At 32.6% G+C, this 19,057-nt stretch overlaps 1 protein-coding gene across 2 annotated transcripts in view; it reads right to left on the reverse strand.

Annotated features, from left to right (window-relative positions):
* The window catches only part of LOC127701047 (uncharacterized), a 28,312-nt gene that overhangs the window by 2,578 nt on the left and 6,677 nt on the right, over positions 1-19,057 (reverse strand). Inside the window, exons 5-14 of one of the 2 annotated variants that reach the window (XM_052204819.1) lie at positions 17,876-18,679; positions 16,665-16,840; positions 16,074-16,230; positions 15,125-15,241; positions 14,317-14,432; positions 13,910-14,071; positions 6,721-6,924; positions 3,266-3,363; positions 2,895-3,060; positions 20-165 (exon numbers count right to left, since the gene is read on the reverse strand). In XM_052204819.1, coding sequence (XP_052060779.1) covers positions 20-165; positions 2,895-3,060; positions 3,266-3,363; positions 6,721-6,924; positions 13,910-14,071; positions 14,317-14,432; positions 15,125-15,241; positions 16,074-16,230; positions 16,665-16,840; positions 17,876-18,679 — 2,146 coding nt within the window. The remainder of the gene's footprint in view (positions 1-19; positions 166-2,894; positions 3,061-3,265; positions 3,364-6,720; positions 6,925-13,909; positions 14,072-14,316; positions 14,433-15,124; positions 15,242-16,073; positions 16,231-16,664; positions 16,841-17,875; positions 18,680-19,057) is intronic. The other variant, XM_052204820.1, reaches the window with a different exon arrangement.

Consider the following 19,057-nt stretch of genomic DNA (forward strand, 5'->3'; position numbering starts at 1 on the left):
ATAAACAGAAGTTCCTCACCTGTCTTTCATCTCTGATAACAATTGGTCAGCGCAGGGTCTGAATGTTCTATTTCGATTCCAACAAGATTTTAACATTTCATACAACCATAGCGGACAACTGATGGGCATGTCTGGTACTTCACCACTGTAGAGCTCTGTTAACAACTGAAGCAAAAGAATGTATTTTAAAGGAAAATCGACAGCTTTAAACTGAGCACTAATTGGACAAGACTGATTTGTTGCTTGCTTTATTAATTTTACATTAATTCCAATTTGATTGAAATACAGATCGTGTGTCTACAGTTTGCAAAGCTTGGACACATGCTCTGTAATTTTATCAGATTGTGATATGTATGGTATGTACTTCGAAGTGCAGCTATCGATATTACAATAACGGAGGATATTATTAAGTCAGTTTCATGTGAGGCAAGAACAAAAAACATAAAAAGGAAATTCCTTTAGTTTTATCTACCAAATACAACCCTTGCATAAGTAAACTGGGAAAATATATCATCAAACATTGGCACATAATACAAAAAGATGTGATTTGCAACAAGATATTCACAGAAAAACCTATTATAGCATATAAAAGGCACAAAAATTTAGCAGATCTGCTAACATCAACTAAAATTCGAAATAAGGAAATATAGGACAATCCCTGATGATGGCGGGCCTATATCTAAAACCCATTTTAGAATCTATAAAAATGCCGCCGAAACACTAAATTAGTGTATGATTGATGCAAGCAATTATATAAATTTATCCAGTCAGTTCTAGTGATTTTCTAGAATATATCAGTAAAATATCACCAGGAATGAAGTATTTTTATTCCTTAATCAGGTGGAGTAATGTTTGGTATGAATTACATAAGGATGTTGGAATATGTGATGTTGGGTTCCATTTTAATTTTCATTGGATTGATGTAAAGCAATTGCAAGTCTAGTAATACTAGCATCATGTGATCATTATTTTGTAATTTAACTACAATAAAATACTAATAGTTTGTATACGGAGTCTTCCGAATAAGAGTTTTTGCTATCGGAATTCGGATTGATGTTGGAATACGTGGGTGTTAGGTGTCACTTTTATTTTTTTTTCTTAGGAAGAAAAATAAGAAGTTAGCAATATCCTTTAACTCTACGTTCCGCTATATAGATGATGTTCTCTCACTAAATAATACAAAATTTGGTGACTATGTTGAACGAATCTATCCCATCGAACTAGAGATAAAGGATACCTCAGATACAGTTAAGTCTGCCTCATATCTTGACCTACATCTAGAAATTGACAATGAGGGTCGGTTGAAAACAAAACTTTACGACAAAAGAGATGATTTCAGCTTCCCAATTGTGAACTTTCCATTTCTATGTAGCAACATTCCAGCAGCGCCTGCATACGGAGTATATATCTCCCAATTGATACGATATTCCCGGGCTTGTGTTTCCTATCATGATTTCCTAGATAGAGGATTGCTGCTCACAAGGAAGCTATTAAGCCAAGAGTTCCAAATGGTGAAGTTGAAATCATCCCATCGTTAATTTTACGGACACCATCACGAGTTGGTTGACCGTTATGGAATAACCGTTTCACAGATGATATCGGATATGTTCCTTATGTCGTAACTACAATACCCTTCCCTTTTCACGAATGTGACTTACCGAACTAGACTATTTACCGGATTTGTAATAACATAAGCAACACGACGGGTGCCACATGTGGAGCAGGATCTGCTTACCCTTCCGGAGCACCTGAGATCACCCCCAGTTTTCGGTGGGGTTCGTGTTGCTTAGTCTTTAGTTTTCTATGTTGTGTCATCTGTACTATTATTTGTCTGTTTGTCTTTTTATTTTTGACCATGGCGTTGTCAGTTTGTTTTCGATCTATGAGTTTGACTGTCCCTCTGGTATCGTTCGTCCCTCTTTTATACAAAGTTTGGATTGATGTAAAGCAATTGCAAGTCAAGTAATACTAGCATCATCTGATCATTATTTGGTAATATAATTACAATAAAATACTAATAGTATGTATACGGAGTCTTCAGAATAAGATTTTTTGCTATCGGAATTCGGATTGATGTTGGAATACGTGGATGTTAGGTGTATAATATTTGTTTAAGGATATTGACCTAATTCCTCTAACTTTTTTAAATGTCAGAAAAAAAACTAGTGTTGTCAATTCAACATTTATACCTAACCCGTAACTCGGATAATCCTTCGACCATATAACCGGTTAACCACTAGGAAAATGTACTCTTAATGGTAATTAGGGTAAATAAATAGTCACTTTTAGTATTCTTCCGACCTGCAGAAAAAATACTGGCAAAAGTGGGTGGTCCATTTGACTGTAGGATGAATGAATTCACAGCCATGTCAGGTCAGAATGGGTACATTAAACCCGATGCCTCTAAGAGACCGTACAAGCCTTTCGCACGTTAATAACCCTTGCATCAACCCTTTGGGGTGTCTGTAGGTGGTCTGCTGCAGGCTTAATTTTTGTCCCAATGTACCCTCATTTTCCAGAAGTATTCCAATTATTGTGACTATTCAAGCTGGTTGACCCCCATTGCAGGACCTGCCTATTGAATAAATTGTTGATTTGTTCTCATCCTTAACATGCAAGAAATATTCTCCACTGAACGTTACGCAAACGATCAATCCATCAACCAATAAAATATTACGGAGTATGGTTATATAATATGATGCATTAAAGTTTATCGTAACTTTATCTTTAACAAAACTCTTAAAATTATTATTATTGAAAAAGGTCCGATTAACCAGTTAATGATTTTGATAATCGATATTCGGTCCTACCGACGGTTAACCGGTTAACTGCTGACAACACTAGCAAAATGTAGAATTGCATTATTGTAAAATTTGTTTGCTTGTAATACAAACCTCACTCTTTGGTATGGTAGCAAAAGGCTTTCCCTCCAGTAGATTCACTGACGGATCCTCCCTGTGTAAGTTTAACGCTGTATACATTTCCCAAATAGTCATTCCAAGCATGTAGATGTCACTTTCTTTGGAGTATAGTCCGTTTTGTATAACCTCTATCGGTGACCTGTCGAGCAAAACATCAAAACAAAATTTAAAGTCTTCAACAGAGAAGTAATGCCAGCGAAAATTAAAAAAAAATGAAAAAGATAACCAAATAATTCTTATATCAGAGTGCCTGTAAGTATCTATTTTATTCTAGAAATATTTGCTGTTGGTGGTGTTATTACGTACATACTAACATAGGTATTATGTATTTAAAGTATATTTACCAACGGAATCTGTCAGGAAAAGATTCATCAAGTAAACAGTCATCCAATTTTACTAAAGAATTTATTCGTTTGAATCTACCAACTCTTGGCATGAAAACCTGCAATGTATCAAAATGTCATTTTATTGAAATTGTGTTTGCAAAACACGTACCTATTGACGGTTTTGCTTCATATAATGGCTAGATACATTTAAGAAGAGACAAAAGGAACATAAGAAACTTCAAAGAAAGGCAGTTTATAGGGATGGAAGTTTTTTAGTTGCCTTAAATTTGTTCATGGAATTTGTTTGATATATACTAATATAAATGTCCAGAACAGATTACTAACATGTTTGCATAATTTATTTATCGTAAGATAAGATATTCATATTTCCATAATACCTTAATATAAGTATTTAGGAATGTTGGATGATATGTCGTCGTTTAAAATATCTGCATTGTTGACGATTTCTATTGATTTGTCATATTGTTTGGTTTTATTTATGTTTTTTATTATATAAACAAAAAATACAGATTTCAGTATCCGTTTTTATTGATAAATACGCCATGTAGACTCGAAACCAAAAGTGTAGTATGATATATATAATATTAAGTTGACCATAAGAAAGGTTTACAACGTGGACCTAAATAAACCAGAATAGACCTGAGAATAAACGTTTCGTACTATTTAAATTTCATCAACTCTGGATTTTGTTAAAGAAAGTACACATTTAAAACAAAAGGAAAAATGGACCTGATTGTAGAATGGAAAAACCTTAATGAACCTAAAATCCTACGGGTAAATTTTTTCAAACGCCAATAAACTTTTTGTTATTGTTTATTGATTGCCTTAAAGTTTGGATGTTATCAAAAAAAACATTAACATTTTATTAAAAAGACAAAACAAAATATGCAAGATAGCGTTTAAGTGCCAAAACGCACACCTGAAAGGGGAAATGAATAGACCTGAATAGTTCTGAAAATGTGAGAGTTAATTTATTCAAGTGAGCTTACAAAACATTTTCATTTTTTCACTCAATATCCTTCAATTAGATTTTCATTCAATCTATATAAAGTTCCATATATTTTATAATACATTGGATTGTTTAATAACAAACTCTTGTGCTGAGAATTGGACATGAACTTGGAAGTTAAAAGAGCTACAGCAACATGAAAACATTGATGGAATCATACCAGGTGCTCCATAATGGTTCCGCAAGGAAATATCAATAATGTATTCATTTTTTTGACATTTATAAATTATGTTAAAAAGTAAAATGCAAAAAATAAGGATATTATACAGCATTTTGTCTTTTCGGTCTCGCCTGCGACGAAAGTCGTTTGCACGGGGAAAATCCTTTGCAATATAAATATTCCCAGGGGAAATTAAATATAGGCAGAACAAGTTTAAATTAAAAAAGATGCAAGAAATTTGTTTTTTCTTTATGTAAGTTGAATATTAAAAAATATCGGGCATCCTTTGTCAAGATTTTTTATTTACTATTCCATATGTCTGTTGGAGCGTATAACAAAGCCATTTGATATAGATCTTTTGTCAGACAATATGATAAAGCAGAATTTAAGCAAGTTTTATGTAACTGACACAACTTCCTAGTCTTAATTGAAACATACAATAAGTTAATGGTTTATAATGTCTTTGAAAATACGATCATTTAAAATACGTATTTCTAAACAAAATCTACATTTTCATAAATAATGCCAAAGTGTCTCTTAATATACAATGTTTTGCTCCAAAAATATACATTTCATTGAATATTGTAATCCGGTGGCTATTTCGTATTTATATTATAGATCTTGTGTCATAAATGGTTATTTCGGCACCTTAGAAACAAGTTTCAATTTTAAGAAATCATACTGAAATAACGTTACCACGTTGAGACACCAATGTGGTTTTTTTTAAACTTAAGGTTTTATATTCTGGGACTAGTTTAAACCGGGGAAATATTACTAAAACTTGTATTATCATCCTGTCAATGTCAGACTTATTGGGTTTTGGAGTTCATGCGATTCCTTCAGTTTTGTCTCGCCTGCGATGAATAGCGGAAAGCGTGACATAGGAATTGCTTTTCCGGCGACGACGTCGACGGCGTCAACAATTGTTAAGTTTTCTGCTTAATTGAGTTTGATAGGAACAATTTGTGATAGACCATTGATATTTACTATAAAGTTGCATTACTATCAGTACATATCAGTTCGACGACTCTTTTGAGGCCCTGCCCCCTAGGTCATGGTCCACTGAGCCACTTTCAATGAATAAGCAATTTGTAATGTTAAGTTTTCAGTTGAAGCCCTTTTGATAGAACCTACTTGTGATATATCAATGATATTTTCTATAAAATTTCATCACTATCAGTACATAATTAAAGGCAACAGTAGTATATCGCTATTCGAAATTTATAAACCGATTGAGAAAAAAAAAATCCGGGTCACAAACTAAAACTGAGGGAAACACATCAAATATAAGAGAACAACGACACAACAGAAACACAACACTAAAATGAATATCAGTTTGACGACTATCTTGAGGCCCTGCCCCCTAGGACATGGTCCAGTGACTTTGAATTAATTAGCAAATGCTATAATGTTAAAATTTTCTGCTTACGTTAGATTGATAGGAACTACTTGTGATATATCAACGATATTTTCTATAAAGTAACATTACTTTCTGTACATCTCATCTTGTCGACCATTTTCAGGCCCTGCCCACTAGATCATGGTCCAGCGACTGAATTAATAAGCAATGTTGCAGTCCATCAGATTGTCTTTTTCTGAATTTTATGCCGACAGGCGAGACATATCTCTGTGTCAACATTTTATTGTTTGTTACCTTGGTTTGTCTCTTAATGTACAATTTAAGAGATTTGAACATCTGTAAACCAATGTCGCCTTAATTAATTAAAAATTGGAAGTATTATATGTCACAATTATTCAAATTTGGACCATGAAAATTCTATTCAATAAAACAGCTCTTACACTTGTAGTCCTCAGTATTGGAACTAAGTTTAATGTTAAGATATCTTTGGTAAAGAGTTGTCTTGGTGGCCTGCCTCATTTTATTTACATGTTCTGGTTATACTTCACCTTATATAAGTTTGACGATTTTCCTCGATGGTATGAATATTTAAAATGTACGGAATTAATATTTACTTGACTGCTATTATGAAGAAATAAACATACCTTAAACTGAAACAAAAAGAAGAAAAATGCGTCACATGTGGAGCAATCTGCTTACCCGTCAGAAGCACCTGAGATCACCCCGTCTTTTCTTGTGGGTTTCGGGATGTTCAGTCTTTATTTTTCTATGTTGTGTTTTGTATACTCTTGTTTGTCGGTCGTTTTTCATTTTTTTCCATGGTGTTGCCAGTTTGTCATCGACTTATGGGTTTGAATATCCTTTTGGTATCTTCCGCTTTCTAATGCATTGCTCGGCTATTTGTGCTTGATACTAATACTTACTGTCAAAGTTTTTGTGTCCATAAAAATAGAATATCCACAGAGGTCTCTTAATAACCATTGATGGGAATGCATTCTGTGTACAAACTTAATCAGGTTATATGTCAGTCCAAGATAGAAAATGTCGATGGAATCAATACCCGGTGCTCCATAATGGTTTCTCGAGGCAATGTCAATAATGTTCTCCCCTTTCTGACATTTATAATGCTAAAAATAAATTACAAATAAAGGATAATATAGATACAACACTTCCTAGCTTATGTTATTTATTTTGATGAAATTAAAGCTTTAGTTTGCTATTTTCATTATAAGTGTTTAATAACATTAACGGCACCAATATTCTGCACTAGATGCGCATTTCGGCATTAATGTCTCTTCAGTGATGCTCCAGGCCAAAATATTTGAAAATCTAAAAACTTATTAAAAAGACTTAGAGCTTAAGGACAAATAGTATAGCTAACGCTGGGGAAGGAATCAGAGCTTTTGCATGTTGGAGATATCTATAATACTAAAATAATACTAAAATAACGAGGTCCAATTTGTTAGCCGGCATGGGGTAAAAACGATGAATCAAAGAAGTCAACTATATATAACTAATATAGGACAATAGTGTTGATTAAAAATTACATCATTCAAGGCCCTTTCGTTTTCCACATAATTACTATTACCAATAATTAACAAGTTCCGAGTCGAATCCGATAGCCGATACCAATAGTATATGTCACCTATTACCTATTACCTAATCTGTACGTTCCGCATCTGTCAGACGCACCACCAAACGGTGTATTTTGGATTTGCTATATACACTGGTCATAATCACACCTAAACTTCGTCATTATACAGGGTTGACACTACTAATTTCAATCATTGTCACATTGTTTTCGGTTGTAGTATTTTAATCAGTTTTAACTTTATAAGATGACAATACGAATACTAAAAATCCAGACTTAATATAAGGCATAGGTACAGTTTCCAATTTGTTAGCCGGCATGAAGTAAAAACGACGAATCAAAGAATTCAACTTTATATATAACTAATCTAGGACAATGGTGTTGATTACAAATTACTCCACTCCAGGTCCTTTTGTTTTCCAAATAATTACTATTACAAATAACAAGTTCCAAGTCGACGGGTTCAAACAGAAAGATTTTGAAAGCAGAGAAAACCGTGCATCTTATAATCAACATGACTTTATCATATGACAATACCAATACTAAAAATCCAGGCTAAAAATAAGGCTTATACATAATTAGATACTTCAATTCAGTCACGGACCCGCGATGTCGCGGGTGTGTTCTAGTATTCCTTAATTTACTATCCGTATTTTCATGCCATTACCGAAGCACTGGGTACTGGTCTTGTGATTCCCTCTGGGACTAGCAGTCCACCAGCAGAGGTAACAACTCAGTGGTAGTAATAGCATTAACAGTACGAACTTTTCTGCACAATAACATTTTCGGAGAACTAAGTTTTTGTTTTAATATGATATTGCCCTTTTGTATTGGTATTCAGACAATGTCACTTATTTAATAAAGAAAAGTCTTTATCAGATATATAGCTTCTACTTTCTTTTTGCTTTTTGTCTTCAATCTGCAACTACAATGTATATACTATTAATAGGTCAACGTTGAAGTATTTTGGGGTCCTTATTTTTTATATGACAGTTTGAAATCGAGGCGCATTGAATATGAATAAAAATAATAAAACCATCAGATGTAGCAATTACGCAATTAATTAGGCATTCAGATAACGGCATAATATTTTGAAAAACAACAAAATTCTGTACAATACTGTTTAAATCTTTAACATATAAATACCTCGGACTGTTAATGGATTACTTAGGGTTTTCTGCTCTTTGAAATTGGTCTGAAACTTATTTACATAACTTTAAATTGAATCAATACTACTAGTAAAAGAACGAATATAAGAAATATTTAAACCGAAAAAAAACAAGTCCGAAATAAAAATTAGAAGAATGTGCACGCGATGTCGTGCAAGGTATAACCCTCTTTTTATCATTCATTTACAGAAAAATCTGCTCAGTGGATGTACAAAATCAAAGTATCGCTAAATAGAAAGAATAATATTAGTTCTTTCCCGTAAGATATGAAAGTTATTTTCACGATACAACTCAACATTATAAAATCTATGTCCAACATCAAACCTTTACTTTGTAAAATAATTTTCATAAAAATGGTAGCGAAGAAATATGTAACCAAGGATTTGTCAATGAAAACAGGGGTGGTTCAAAAACTACATTTTACAGTTCGAACATAACATATAATTGCTTTTGGTGTCTTGATGTAATACTAGCCAAATTCCTACAGAATGATGTTTTATTAACGGAACACGTATACGCAGCAATAATGACTAAGATAAAGGTTATGGATACACATTTGCTCTTCCTTGTCCCGATTACTACTGTACACATGTTATTATCAGACCTTTATATTCACTTACCCCTAGGCTTGTCATAGCAATAAACAAAGACACTTGATACACGTCAGAAAAAAAACGATAAAGCAGAATTTAAGAAAGTTTTTCTGTAACTGACCCGACTTCCTAGTTTGAATTAGAACATGCAATATTGTAATGTTTAAAGTATCTGAAAATACGATCATAAAACCGCATTATTCAACTATAACAATAGTTAAAAAAACCGAATAAGGAAACATTTCTAACAAGCTATATTAAGTGCACAAAAAAGTATTAGATATGTGAATGAGAAAGTTCTATTTAGTAAGTCAAAGTAAAATAATCAAATTTAGGCGGTTGATGACATTTCTGAATGTAGCTTTATCATGAAAGGTCATTATCGAAAATGTTTAAAGCAACAAAATTACCAACTAATGTGAAACAAAGAGTATGTAAAGAATGGACATAACAGAAGCGTTTTACTATTCACTATGCTGTAAACTTCTTTCAATGATTATAAAGACACCCATACTTGAAATACTACTATTATTTTATTTATGATGATAACAGTAGCGGTTACATTTTTACTTTCGACAATAAATACCTCATCAGTGATGCTCAAGACCAAACTTAATACAAACTTTGAAGACCTGCTGTAACCAATAAGGTCCAACATGTATAGCCAAACTCTGGGAAGAAATCAGAGGGAGATATATTCTTCAATCTAAAACGATTTTCTAAGATTGATACCAGTAAAGGTCAATAGCATCTTGTATAATATAAATGTATATTTTCATCCACAAAATACCTATTTCTGTCAAAAAAACAAATTCATGAGGTGTGTCGGAACAAACATTTTGGAACACGATGAATTACAACGTTTAAGCATCAAAATCTACAGATCATACACTGGTAAATGATACGATGACCATTCATAGTAGCTTATACTGCATGCTTATCTCGGGGGGGGGGGGGGGAAGGGGGGACACTTACTATGTAATGAGTGGTAGGGGTGAGCCGCTGGAATAATCACTATTTCATGCTCCATGATATATGAAAAGGGTGTGAAATTCAGATTAAATATATCATTAGGTTGATATTGTCACTTGTTTGATTATATCATAAGTATCTGAAACTAATCAGATGTCAGTATTTATTTTTGATGCGGTCAACATGGTTAAACCACAGTCGTAAATGCATTAACTATTTGTCAAACCAATGTGGTATTTTCACTGATGCTAGTAAAAGATGCTATAAGTCTGATTAATTTGACATTTGCACCTAATATACATTCAAAGGTTTGTATACATGAAACAATTATTAAAAGAATTTCCATAGTGTCAGCGTCCTTTAAGAGGGAACGGCAATGTAACTTTTTATCAGTTTTTCATTTATATAAAACTGAAAGTGTTACTTAAATCAAAAAAATCAAATGTCACTCTCTTGGGTGATACTTTCTGACCAAATCTATTTTATCAGTATTGTCTATTGAAATTGAGGAAAATGTAAAATACAAATGTAAACAATATTTACAAATGAAGAAACTGTTCTAAATTTTGACTTTACTGTTATCTTTTTTTCTTTTTTACTTTTTTCAATTATATGAAAAAAGGTATTTCCTTGTAAATACATTTTTTTCATTTTAATGTTCATTGTTGTAGTATTTTTCTTTATTAAAGTCAGAGATTGGCAAATTGTGTCCCTGTTTATTTGTTTTTATTAAATATTTTTAATGCTCCGGTTCTCCTAAAATACTAAATTTGTAAGGTTGTTGACAAATGTCTTTTTCTGCTAAACGGATGCTTATCAGGTTTCATAAGTATTCTAAAATAGGGATATATATTTATAGGTCTGTTTTTGTTAAATGATATATACAGGGTATATATTATTGATAAACAAAATATATGAAAAGGGTGGGGTACTTTATGTCTCAGTTGCTCGCCCTTACCAAAAAAAAATTAAAGTTGGAGAGCTTAAAAACCAAGAGTGTCTTTATTTCATAGATCTCAACAAATCTGGTACCTCAGGTTAGGCAAACAACCTTCAATCCATAGTCCAGATCAGCAAAATAACAAAAGGTACGTACACAGAAAAACGCAAATTTGAAAAATCACTACAGAAAAAGCACATAACTGTATGATATCGGGATTATACGTTTAAGTACAAGTTAGAAAATACTAAAATCAACAGTACTGAAAAATGTTACAGGTGCTGAATGCAAGCTCAAGTACTTAATCTGCGTACATATAAATATATTGTATATAACAGTGCAGAAAACAGCAATCTTGTGAAATGCAAAAAATGTATTTGTGAATAGACTTTCAATACCAAAAAAATAGGAAAAAAAGATTTAATTATCTTTTTCGAATCGTGTTTCAAACTGTAAGTTTGAGCGAACAAATTAATGGTTCATTCCTCTTATTCCCACTTTTTTTTTTAAATCTGATAAGAAAACTTAAAATGTCATGTGGGAATAGGGGGAAAACTTGTGAAAACAAAGGATTATACTGTATAAACCTTGTTTAATCAACTTTTAATTGACAAGTGGTTTTTTTTGGGATATGTAATAGGTTATTTTTGTATGTGTATGAAGTCTGTGTTTTTAATTAAAATTAATATGAAAGAAATGGAAACAAATATAAGTAAATTATTTTATTTCTTTTATAACACAAATTCAACAGTAGATTCAAGCATTGCCAAGCATTTTGATATGAAACAAACAATACAAGTTAACAGCACTAAAACAAATCACACATTGTAGCACACACATTAGAAATTCACTGTTTATAAGTCTATTAAAGTTTATTAATCTATTCAACGTGAAGAAGGTGGGAAACTGCATCACCAAACTGTACGGTGTCTAACCTTAAGGTCTTCTAATCTGTTGTTGATTCCGACATACTTTCGTTTTTGGTCCACTCTCTTCCCACCGGCTGCATACTGGATCATGGTCAGGGCGTTGAAAGCTTCCTCATGTTTCAGTAGTTTTATGAGTTTAAAGATTTTTGGATGTGGGCGCTGGACATGTTTCTTCAGTATGCTGTGCTATCCCTCTTGATGATGTGAAGTCTTCGGTCCCTGTGTTGTGTAATGGTCCCATGTTGTTACATAGTCTGTACAGGGCGTGTAGTTGATGTTGGTAGCAATCTGATCTTTGTCGTATACGGCATTAAACCACATATCAAGTGGAAGGACAGCGGCACGGCATACTAGTTGATGAATGTTATTGTCTTCTTTGTTTGGAACCTGAATCCCTGTTTCTTGTGCTTTTCTCCAGATGCATTGTGTGTAGTCTTTTGCATTGATGACAGGAAATACAGAATATGCTTAATTTGGATGGCGACTTCATAGTCCAGGAAGATAGTGGTAGGCTGAAGTTGTAGTTGGTGTTGGTGGCTTACATCTTTGAGTAAAGTCAGGAACCTTGTGTATACTAGTTCACTCTTGGCTGGAAGTAAACTGTGTACCAGTGGATACATTGCGCCGTCAACCATTGCGTGAAATGTGTAAAGTTGGAAGAATAGGCTCGGACAGGAGTAAAGTTTACCATCACGATATATGATATCTGCAGCTGCTAAGTGTGTTAGAAGTTTTGAGTACTGAAGATTAACATACGCCCAACTGTGTTGTCGTATGTTATCAGGAATGGGTCACCTTTTGTAGTACGTGCCCAAATACCATCTATGTTGATTTCATCAACAGATTTTGGTAAAACTGGTAGGTTCTTTTCTTCTTGATTTGTTGTACATGGAAATCTTGCAAGATGGGAAAGTTTGTTATAATATTATCTATCATCAATTTATTTGTTCGGATGACAATTTTTTAAGTTTAAAAATTCAATGATTTTTTAATCTTACTTCTACATGTATTTATCTGACTTATTCTTTATTTTTTAAGTAATTCTTTGAAGAAGAAAAAACATCTTACAAATAAACAGTGTATTAAATTTGTTTTTTAACAATATTATACTTAAACAGTGTAAGAAATATGTTTTCTTTTAAAAAATACAGGTAAATCTTTGGTGAATTTTTAATTAACCTTAATTGTTATAAAAACAAATTATTTATCAAACATCTATTGTTATTTGCATGTGGGAATAGAAGGAATAGTGATTTTTAAAAAGTGGGAATGGGAGGAAGACACCCAAATTAATGTTGATACAAGACACAACAGTTACGGTTTATAACAACAAATAATTATAGACCAAAACAAAAGGCTCGGAGAACCATTCTTACAATTATATGATTAATGAGTTATATTAACAGTAAGCTGCGACCATGTGCTTATAGACCAAACAGAAAAATGTACAATTCGCAATGAGAAAAACCGGAACATCTATGTATGAAGGCAAGGAACATTTACAATAAGAAATGAAAACTCGTCTTGCTTATCATACACTATGGCAGGAAGATTACATTGAGGGGAATTGCTATCATCAAGGTTCACAAGGGACATTGACAGTTTTTATAAAGTTATAGTACAATTCGTTCAAATTGAAACATTTCACTGCAATATAAAACAGCAGGATTATTGTAAGAGAACATGCATGTTAACAGATCTTTTAAATAAAAATCTATCAATAGTTGTTTATTCTGGATCGTTAAACTAAATCAGCAATTCATATTTCAGGAACAAAACTTTATTATGAGAATTAAGCACACTTAATTTCCATCGAAATACCAACCACAGATACGTTATATGCGGTTTGCCTGGATTCCTGTCACATTTCAATGTACCCTACATATTCATTCATAAAGCCATGCAATACACTACTCACAAGTTCATATTTATAGTCTGAATCTGATGATAGCAGTCGTTTCTTCTTTGTGGGTAATGCCTCCATCTTAAGAACTTTTCGACAGAGCTCTTCTGTCATTTGAGGTAGTTCATCTTCTACAAACGTTTGATTAACTGGTTCTTCTACTCTTAAGGATCTCGACTATAATTTAAAAACATCATCATTGTTACTGGTTTTAAATAAATCAATATTTCTAGTTTCAACTATGTACAGCCTTGCAGGTTGTCTGTTGTAATGGAATACAGCAATAATTGGTTAATAGATTTTCAATTCATGGATTGCGACGATCTGTCAATTGTATTTAGCATTGTTTTAAATGTTCACCTTGGTGGTTTTGAATGAAATAATTCAAATATAAATATAATAAATGAATTTTAACAACTCACATGTTCGTTTCCGTGACGCACTGGTGTGTCAGGGGCTGTAATGTCAGATAACGTTATACAGCATCTATTTGAACGTATCTTGCTTAGTCTCAAATTACAATATGACATTCTGGGATCTACAAAAAGCATATTTTAGCATACGTACTCGAAAATATACCGTACCTTATAAATGTTTCAATTATGTAGATCTGAAATTCATATTATTGTAAATTCAGAATTCATTGGGATTTTTGAAGAAAAGACAAAATCATGGGACTAACTATTTTAACTTCACTGAATACTGCATACACAAAAAAATGTGTGTATTTATTGTTGCGACACCTTTGACTTTGCAATTTTTTCGATCATAAAAGCATCGCAAACATTGCTGAATTTACAGTATTTCATTTTTGACACTAGAAAGAAATTGCATGAAATAAGACTGAACATCTGATCATTTCATTAAATAGTATTTCTTTAGAACAAATATGCCATTAATTTTGTTTTGTAGAAATTTTATGTTTTCAGTCTTGTCAATCTATAAGTTTCTGAATATTTTTATTATTACTACTAGTAAACAACAAAATTGTATTACTGAAAATACAGTGAAACAAGTCTAAATCGTAAACATATGTAACAAGGAGACCTTTGTAAATTGAATTCTTGCACTACAACATACAGTAGAAAATATTCTTAAGCAGTATTTTTTTTGGTGTAAATTGAACACCTGTCTAATCATTACAAAATAAGCATCAGGTCCGATTGATACGGTTAAGACAGATTTCACAGTATATCGTACATTTTCTTTTTTCTGTCAATCTCTACTTACTAAGATCCTGCTTTAATCTTACAAATAGTTGTGGTAGTCCCTTTTCTGGCTCTGAACAGTCAGGTGGTGGATACATTTTGTCTATTTCAAATAACGTCGATAAACGGTTCAATGTGTCTGAAAAAATCACAAAACAATTCTTTTATTATTATAACATGTTTAACCCTATCACATTCAGTATGTGCCTGTCCCAATTCAGGGGCATGCAATTCAGTGATTGTCGTTTGTTGCTGTATATCATTTGTTTTTCGTTTATTGTTTTGAACATAAATCAGGCCGTTAGTTTTCTGGTTTTTCATTTTGTGACCTATTTTAGCTTGCTATTCTGTATGGGTTTTACTCGTTGTAGAAGGCCGTACGGTAACCTATAGTTTCTAACTTCTACGTCATTTGGTCTCTGGTGGAGAGTTGTCTCATAGGCAATCATACCACATCTTCTTGTTTTTATTTATTATATACTTAGTGGTAATACAATCAATGTCAATCGTGCTGTATCAACCATCCGTGATGATATCGATATCGGTCACGGTTACATAAGCTTTATCAAACCTCTAATCTGTATTGCTTGAGAGAAGAAAAAAACATGTACTAGAGGTATATGATAAAGTGTATATGATATGGGGTTTTCAATATCACACCCCGTATACAACCCTCAACCAATATAATCCCTCGAGCAGAGCTCTTGGGATTATATTGGTGTCTCGGGTTGATACGGGTGTGATATTGAAAAAGCAATATGATATTCTGTATATATAATACTTTACAATAATTATTTCTTATTTTTATTACTGACTGTAAGCTTAACCTTTTTTTTAATTTTATTCATTGATATGATATCGACAAATTGTTGAGTTTAATATCTATATACTTTGATATATATAAGAAGATGTGGTATGAGTGCCAATGAGGCAACTCTCCATTGAAGTCACAATTTGTAAAAGTAAATTACCAGTATTCCTATCGGATAGGTATTCATCTATCGACTTTCTAATCTGCTGTAATTCCTCCCTACTGTCGGGGCTGCTATGCATGCTTGCCATAATTGCTTTAAAAATTTCCGTCGGTATGCAAGGCCATTTTGTAGGTTTCAGATCTTGGAAAACAACCTTCAATGTAAAAACACATACAATACAATAATTTCAATATGATTTCCAGAAATCCTTATTCTCGTCCAAAAACTGATATCGGTCATTACAGTTTGAAACACGAAAAAATGCTTGATCTACTACATTTTTATACCAAATATATGTCTAACAATTTACTTTTGACATCGAACATTTTACTGTTAATTGCGTTGCTTTACGAAAAAAAATACTACAATACAAAGGTATATATACAATTGGAATGAAAACATAATTTTCATATTTTGAGCAAGATATTAATAACAGTAATTTCATTTTTTCTGTGGTTTTCTTAACTTTGTCATTGAATGAAGGGAATGATCTTCTGGGTGACATGTTTTTCAGTGAGTTTAAAAGACACTCAAAAGCTAACAGTAAAACAAAATTATCAAATAAATTTCCAACTAATTAATACTTACATATTCTAGAATTTGTTCAGTAGCAAGTCCATAGGCAGTGTACGGTATACCTCCATGGGTATATATCCCATATAACAGCAGACCTACCATCCAAATATCTGTCTGAAAATCGTATTTGTCTTCCAACACTGATTCTGGAGCAGAATATAACACTGGTATATCGCCATCATTGACGTCTGAAATTAATAATATTCAAACACTAAGCTATATAAAAAGCACTATTCACCCCACCACCCCCCCCCCCCCCCTAAAGAAAAAGAAACCAACCCACAACACCCCTATCAACGACAAAGAAACAACAACATCAAATAAAAACTTTCAAACCAAACAGCATAACAAAACCCTTAACTGAATGAAAATTGTTCAAATTTATATTTTTTTCAATTCATAACTATTTCATCTTTGCCAGGAATAAAGGATACAGAAATCACATGCTTGGTACTTCTTTTTTCAAATGCAAGATTTACGTACTTAAGATCATTAAATAATTCTAAAAGTGTAAATAATCAGATACCGAAAGTTCTTTTTTAAGTTTTGCGCACGACACGTGTTAATGAATACTAGACACCTCCATCAGATAGGCCCAAGTAAAAAACGCAACAAAACAAAGACAACATTTGAGAGCATTCTTTTATAAGAACCGTCAAAATATAAATGTATATCTCACATGCATATATAAGGCACGCAGAAAATTAATGAGAAATTGAAATTTAAATTTAATTTGTATAGTTTACTGCCACGTTACAATTTGAGTACAAGTTCTGACAGTTGTGTATCTGTGTCAAGCATGATGTCTTAATATTGAATATGAACTTTCAAACTAAATGTGTGATTTTGGGAAAAGGTGCCTGAATAATAAGATATAACTAGTTGAAATTACTCGCGTAGACATGTTTTAGTATGTCCAAACTATGTCGTGCAAGCCTTTAAAAATTCCGATATGAATAGTTTATCACCAGAATAGTTTTAGTTCTCAGTATTAATATTTAACAGATTTTAAAACCGTGTTAACTTTCTGGAAATACATTCATTAAAAAATTGAAAACTAAAAACATAAACGTTAATTTTGAGTGTATAAACATCGAAAGGCCCTAATAAGAACAGCTGAAACAATAATCTTATCAAAAGTATATTAATAAACAAGCAGGTAAAACTATGTTTAGTTTACATCCAATTGCATCAATGCATTAGACTTTTTAACATCAACATACCATTGGTGAAATTGCTGTCACCATTCTCCGACTTTTGAAGTATTTTAACCAAACTGAAATCTTCCAGCATGACAATGCCATGTTCATTAATACAGAAGCTGTGAGTTGTAAGATTCCTGTGGACCATACCTTTACTATGTAGAAACAGTACTGCGTCTATAACATTGATCGTCATATTTCCAAGACTGTCACGTGACAGATATTTGCGGTACTGTCTTTTGTCCAATAAATGTGTATGTAAGTTTTTGTGATTTTCGGTTAAGTAATATAAAGGTAATGGTCGATATTGAAAAGCAATCAGCTTTACAAGATTTGGGTGGCTATTTTCATATTGCAATAATCTCATCATTTCAAGACTATTGAGGTGTTTGATAGTCACCTTTCTTTCCGCTGACGTTCGGTAATCCTCCATTGACCCACTGGTGAGGCACTTTACTGTCGGTAAAAGAATGTGCAATGAGACATCCATCTCATTCCAAATTTTTCCGGGAATTTCACACCACATTGGTTTTTGACTTGTTTCATATTTCTTGTATGAAAACATTCTGAAATTGATAGCCGTCAAAAGGTTTTGCACATGTTTGAAGATAACATCACGTATCTGTTTATGCTTGAAACCGCATTTCTCAAAAACTTGAAGCACCTCCTTAACAATTTCTTTATCTGCATCAAACAACAATGGATTCAAACAAGAAAGCAATCTTACTCGCCACTGAAGGTCAATTCGTCTGCTGGTTATGTATGTTCTCAAGCAAGTTAGCAATGACTGTTTTGATATGTTCCAATTTTTCCCATGGTCTGGACCTAGATATAACAAATTGCATTACTGAATTGTTCTGATTTATAAAATATTCCATCTCATATGTGCCATCGATTTATACCAAACGGTGAAAAATATCATCAAAGATTAAAATAAGAAATATAAAAGCATTCTGTCACGAATTAGTTTGCTAAAAAGAGGCTTCTATATACTTCTTCAATTCTGAGAGAATGCAGTGTCGAATATGACGAAAGCTATATATTTAGGTGTCAGGCTAAGAATTCACCCACTTCAATTTAGAACATATGTAAAAGTAGCACTACCCTGACAAAAAAATAGTGCTTTTGATGTCATTGTTTACTTAAACTAACAAGCAAATTTGCAGAGATGAAATTTTTATTGAAAGAGAAATATATGTACAC

Source organism: Mytilus californianus, unplaced genomic scaffold (assembly GCF_021869535.1).
Source record: "Mytilus californianus isolate M0D057914Y unplaced genomic scaffold, xbMytCali1.0.p SCAF_5, whole genome shotgun sequence".
Taxonomy (NCBI): Eukaryota; Metazoa; Mollusca; class Bivalvia; order Mytilida; family Mytilidae; genus Mytilus; species Mytilus californianus.